This window comes from Pseudorasbora parva, chromosome 19, assembly GCF_024679245.1.
Source record: "Pseudorasbora parva isolate DD20220531a chromosome 19, ASM2467924v1, whole genome shotgun sequence".
NCBI classification, from domain to species: Eukaryota; Metazoa; Chordata; class Actinopteri; order Cypriniformes; family Gobionidae; genus Pseudorasbora; species Pseudorasbora parva.
In genome coordinates this window covers 35,994,568-36,000,484 of record NC_090190.1, presented here as the reverse complement: position 1 = coordinate 36,000,484, position 5,917 = coordinate 35,994,568, and the positions used below count along the sequence as shown (strand labels likewise).

Here is a 5,917-nt window from a genome sequence, read left to right as displayed (position 1 = left end):
GACGATATATTTCGTCATATCGCCCAGCCCTAAACCCTAGCATATCGAGGTGCATCGTATCGTGAGTTTAAGTGTATCGTCCCATCCCTAATGTAAATGATGTTGTATAATGTGTTTGGGGCAGGGATTACAATGGTTCAAAGAACAAAAAGTGTTTAATTTTTTGTTTTGTTTTTGCAGAATGTAATTTATTTATTTACCATTTGTTCACTATTTAAGATGACTCTGAAATAATGCAACAAACAATTTAACAACCCAATTGTCAATAACTGATAAAAAACTAAGATGAAGCCATCTTAATTAATTATTTTAATTATAAAATTACATTAAATATCCCTTATTAAATCTAATAAAAAAATTCACTGTAAAGAAATTGCTGTAAAATATTTTTTTCCCATTAATAGTGATATACTGTAGAAAATAATGCATTCTGGAAAATATTTGTAAAGTAGCCTATACAATTTACTGTCAATATTTAAATGTAACATTTAGATTTAAATTTAACCTATAGATATACATTTAACATATAGATTTCACATATTTAGATTTAACATTTAGGTGTAACATTTAACTATTTAAAATATCTCTAAGTTGACAAATATTGTTGTAAATGTGCTAAAAGGTGACTGTCAAAAATTCATACCAGTTTTTAAAAACAATTGTTTGAAGCTAAATGTGACAAAATATTGCTGTTATTTTCAGCGTGAGCCGCTTTACAAACGGCACCCCATAATCAAAGCCTTTTTCAGCTGTGTCTTGTTCCCGTTGTCCCAGTCCTTTCAAATTAAAAGTCTTTGCTACTGTGTGACACTCTCTTTGCAGAAATCTGGCTTAATAACTTATGTAGCTGTTCATGGTCAGGAACAATTTTTTACCAGCGGAAGGAAAGTTTTAGTGATTTTACAAGTTGCACTGATACATATATTTTGGCTTTAATATTTGTATTGTGTGGTAACATTTTTAGAAAAGTAATAAGCCCTGTGAAGCCGTGGTTTGAGGTGTTGATTTGTCCTCCAAATTCCCCAGATCTCAATCCAATCGAGTATCTGTGGGATGTGTTGATCATACAAGTCCAATCCATGGAGGATTGGACCTCACAACTTACAGGACTTAAAGGATCTGCTGCTAATATCTTGGTGCCAGATACCACAGCACACCTTCAGGGGTTTAGTGGAGTCCATGCCTCAATGGGTCAGGGCTTTTTAGGCAGCAAAAAGGGGACAACACAATATTATATTGTTATTTATTGATTATTAGCGTTATGATAATAATCATAATGTTATGCCTTATTAGGATAACAATGAACATGTGTAGGTTTGCTTTTTGAATACTCTGCAGAGATTTGTGTTCTCGTGGCTCTCAGCTCCGCCCAGCTAGGCATAGTAAACCTTTAAAAATTTTGTTATGACAGACAATACTAACCTACCCATATTTGTATAAAGCGTCATTTTCATCTCACCTGACCGGTTCTGCAGTTCTCTAAAAGTAATCGGCTGATCATCAACTGTCATATTGAGTTGCTCTACTCCTCTAATACAGGTAAGTTCAATTTATGCTCCATAATTCTAAACATTTTGAAGTAAGTAGGCTACTGTCCTGAATTAGATATTTTTCATAAAAAATGTTTACATGTGTTGTTGATGTGATAGCATTTTCACTGTTACATGAGATAAAAATTAATATAATTAGTATTGTCAACATTTAAATTGCATTAAATGGTTAAACATTTCTTTGTTTTACATGGACCTGTTGTTATAAAAACTGTTGTGTTAATACCTCAGGCATAAGTGTCTATTTTAGCAAATGGTAATCTTTTTTTTTATCTGTATGTTTCTAAAAGCAGGATCTTGATACGTTTTGTATAGGAAACCACGTCCTCTAGTGTGACACCATATATCCTGATTTTTAATCGGGCAATCTTTGGTGTGAAAGTCCTAAATTTAATTTTTTAATTAAAAATGTATGTTAAACTACCAACTCATGCACTTTCAGAAAAAAGGTACAGTGCTGTCACTGGGGCGGTGCCCTAAGGTACAAAACTGAAAAGGTACTCATTTATACCCTTAAGGTACTAATTTGCACTCTTAAAGTACTTATTTGTACCTTTTAAGGTACTAATATGCACCATTTGAGGCGAGTAAGGTACAAAGATGTACCTTTTCACTTTATTACCTTAGGGTAACGCCACAGTGACAGCACTGTAACTTTTTTCAGAGAGTGTGGTAAATCATGCAAATGTGTCTTGCTAACAATGACAGGTTAGCTTGGAATAAATAGTGTTGTGACAGATAACATCCACTGGTGTGACACCTGTACTGTCACACCGGAGGACAAAGATGTCACATATGAGGACAAGGTCTTAAATAATTAAATAAGATTTGTTCAACTCCTTTTTAATTGTTTATTTTAAAATGTTCAGAGTTCTTAAATGCAATAAATACATTAAATTATGTTTTGCAGAATAATTTTACTATTATGACATGTTATTAAAATAAGTTTACAATGTGACATTTTTTTTGACAGAAGTTATTGAGCAAGAGAAATGGGTGTGAGGGAAAGAACGCGGAAGAAAGATAATTAACCAAACAGAAGAGAGGAGATCGCAACCTAAATAGAAAATAAATAATGCCTTTAAAAAGCAGCCATGTGCTTAAGGTTGATGATTGAACTAAATTAAAAGTTATTTCTTCTTTAACAATCAAATGAATTGCATTAAAAAATATTGTGGAGTGTTAAAGTTTCAAATGTAGGCCTATTTGCTCTTTCAAGGAGTCATTATTCATTTTGTTGATTTAAAAAAAAACATGTTGATGATATTGTTTGTATCGGAATTAAATTGTCTTCTTTGACTTAAAGTTAATTAAAAGTATTTTAATGTAGGCTAATACCCTCATTTTCTTTAATGCAAACGTCACCATTTCTATCCTTTAGTGTGACATCGTCCTACAGTGTAACAGATAAACGATACACAGATTAATTTTTATCTTAAAGTAACAATTGGGTATTGCTGTGGGGGAGATATAATCATCATAACCTAAATGGTATATTTTCAGCATTTTTGAAAGGATGACAGATAAGTTTGTCTCTTATTTATTGAAACAATGGTGGTTTTTTAGCCAACTGGTCTCAGGGTCATCATGGATTTTTCAAATCCGTTCCGCTCACAGTCCTAGCAGAATAAAGATGGGTGTAGTTCATCTCATTAACAATCAACATAGACACTCCTGTTTCTTAAAACGGGTGGAACTAGACTTTTAAAACTCACAATAGGCCTACATCTCATTGCATCATATTTTAAAATCCACTTCTTCAGTTTTTACTGAAAAGTGTGTTTTTGCAAATTGTTCTCCTTTTCTAGTAGGCTATAGGCCTTAATGCACAGACCTTTATACATTTTTAATTGTGGCTTCAGTCTTTAAATACTTCGTGTGGTCATTTGTGAGGATGTAGTGTTGCGTAATGATTCATGAGGTACAAATGTGAGAATAAACCGGTTTCACAAGGGGTTCACCTGAGCTTCTTTCAACAATAGTTTCAAACTAAACCTGAACCTCTTGTCTTCTAAACTGTAGAACTTGTCTGCCAATCAGGTTGTCAGATGTTACCCAAGCGAGAGAATTCTGGCAACTGCCAAGTATATAGTTTATTTCCGACAAGAGAAAAAATATTCTAACTGGATCGGCTCAATGCTTCTCCTGATTTGTAGCCTATGTTAGTGGTGTTGATTTTATCTGGCGGCTTTAAATTAAATTAAATCACTGAGAGATTTGTAGCTTGTAGCCTACCTTGTGTCGAACACTTCTCACTCATAGTTCTCAGTGTGCAGTGGTTGTGTGATGGAGAGACGCTCAGCAAGTACTCAAGTAAACACATTTTGTGAGCTTGTGAGTCGCGCTGTAAAATCGAGTACTGCCACCTTGTGTTGACATTGTGAAACTGCACGATTTGTAAATGATCCGAGGTGGGCGACTTTTAATATATTTTAATAGACAAGCTGCGGGCCGCTTGAAATGCATTCCTATTTTAAACTATGAAACTTGCAGGATGTTTAAATGGTACAAATATCTCTTATATGTCAAAATATTAAGACAAATTAGATTTTTGATAATTATATTAAAAGAGTGCAGACGTCTGATAATTCTGTAGATTTACAATGAAGACACAAACATCTTGTTATCAAGATGCAAAATAACATTTCACAGGCATATAAGGAAGAGTAAATATATATTAATTGTTATTATATATACATAATACAATTTTTGTCTGTTAATAAACATTTTACTTGCAGACTTTGGTCATCTACACGACCGTTTATATATTTCAAGCCAATTTGATCATATTTAAGACCATTATTGATACATTCTCTATCTTCTTTCCTATAGTGAATGTCAACATATAAAATGATGTCAACAACTCCTTCCAAAAAAAAACAGGGCATAATCATTGCCCTGTTCTTATTGGTGTGTTTTGCATTATATTTGTTCTACCTCATGCCACCGGGATTTCAAATTTCAACCATAAACGTGTTCAAATGCCCTGCTGCTAAAAACCAGATCAATAACACAGAAACATGCCTCAGTGTTCTTAAGACGCAGAACTACACGTGCGCTGTGAAGATGGATAAATTACAGATGACAACATCTGGACCAAAACCCTCGACTACAGCTGAGAAAGAAGAACCAGACACCATTCTGTTGGTCTGGATGTGGCCTTTTGGTGTTCCTTTTAACCTTGGAACCTGCAGTTCAGCTTTCAATATCCATGGCTGTCGTTTAACAGACGACAGAAAACTGTTTAACCAAGCACATGGAGTTATGTTTCATAATTGGGATATCCGTGGGGATTCATCCAACATGCCGAAACTTCCACGACCAGTTTTCCAGAAGTGGATATGGTGGAATAGCGAGTCTCCAACTAATTCAGGTCGAATTCCCCTGCTGAAGGATCTGTTTAATCTGACTTCAAGTTACCGCCAGGATTCAGATGTTCCAGTACCTTACGGTCATATCTCAGAGGCCACAGAGGAAGAGAAAAATTATACTATCCCAAAGAAGGATACATTAGTTTGCTGGGTAGTAACTAGATATTCTCCAGAATTTAAGCGTGCAAAATACTTTGCTGAGTTTGTGAAACACATTAACGTGGAAGCCTATGGAGGACACTTCAACAAACGAATTAGTCATGAAGATTATTTAAAATTGATGCTCAGGTGCAAATTCTACTTGTCTTTTGAGAATTCCATTCATAGAGACTACATGACTGAGAAGGTGTTCACCCCTCTAGCGCTTGGTACCGTTCCTGTTGTTCTTGGCCCACCAAGAGCGAACTATGAGCAGTTCATACCAAGTAAAGCCTTCATCCATGTGGATGACTTCCCATCCCCAAAAGAACTGGCCGATCATCTGAAATTCTTGGACAAAAACGAGGACCAGTACAAGCAATACTTCAGATGGAGAGAACATTTTGTTTCAAAGGGCACACAATTCGGTGCTGAAAATGCCTGTCGGATTTGTGATCATATTAGAAAGAATAAACACTACAGAGTGGTCAAAGATCTCGACAGCTGGTTCTGGGGTTAGAGGGGCATTTATACATCTATAAAAATAATGGAAAGTATGTTTTTTTATATGTGTTTGGGGCAGGGATTACAACAGTTCAAAGAACAAAACCAAGTTTTTAATGTTTTTATATCTCCCCCCCCCCCCCCCCCCTGCAGAATGTAATGTATTTACAGATTTTCATTACGACTAAAATCTTGCAAAAAACAACTTAACCCAACTGTCAATAACTGATAACAAAAACTAAGACAAAACAATTTAAATTAAACACATTCGAATAGGGAACACATTAAGTTTGCCGGTGCCATTACTGACGAACAGCTGTTAACGAGCAGAAGAACTAAATTAAAGGAAGAACA

The 5,917-nt window shown here is 34.9% G+C and overlaps 1 protein-coding gene across 1 annotated transcript; it reads left to right on the top strand.

Annotated features, from left to right (window-relative positions):
* The first annotated feature begins 1,493 nt into the window (after nt 1–1,493).
* LOC137047959 (4-galactosyl-N-acetylglucosaminide 3-alpha-L-fucosyltransferase 9-like) lies at nt 1,494–5,683 on the top strand. The gene is made up of 2 exons (XM_067425900.1): nt 1,494–1,539; nt 4,383–5,683. The coding sequence occupies exon 2, from the start codon at nt 4,386–4,388 to the stop codon at nt 5,577–5,579; it is 1,194 nt and encodes a 397-aa protein (XP_067282001.1). The 5' UTR covers nt 1,494–1,539; nt 4,383–4,385; the 3' UTR covers nt 5,580–5,683.
* The last annotated feature ends 234 nt before the right edge of the window (nt 5,684–5,917 follow it).

What these genes read in the sequence shown, in the direction of transcription:
- LOC137047959 (XM_067425900.1), top strand. Translation starts at nt 4,386, where the DNA reads ATGTCAACATATAAAATGATGTCAACAACTCCTTCCAAAAAAAAACAG.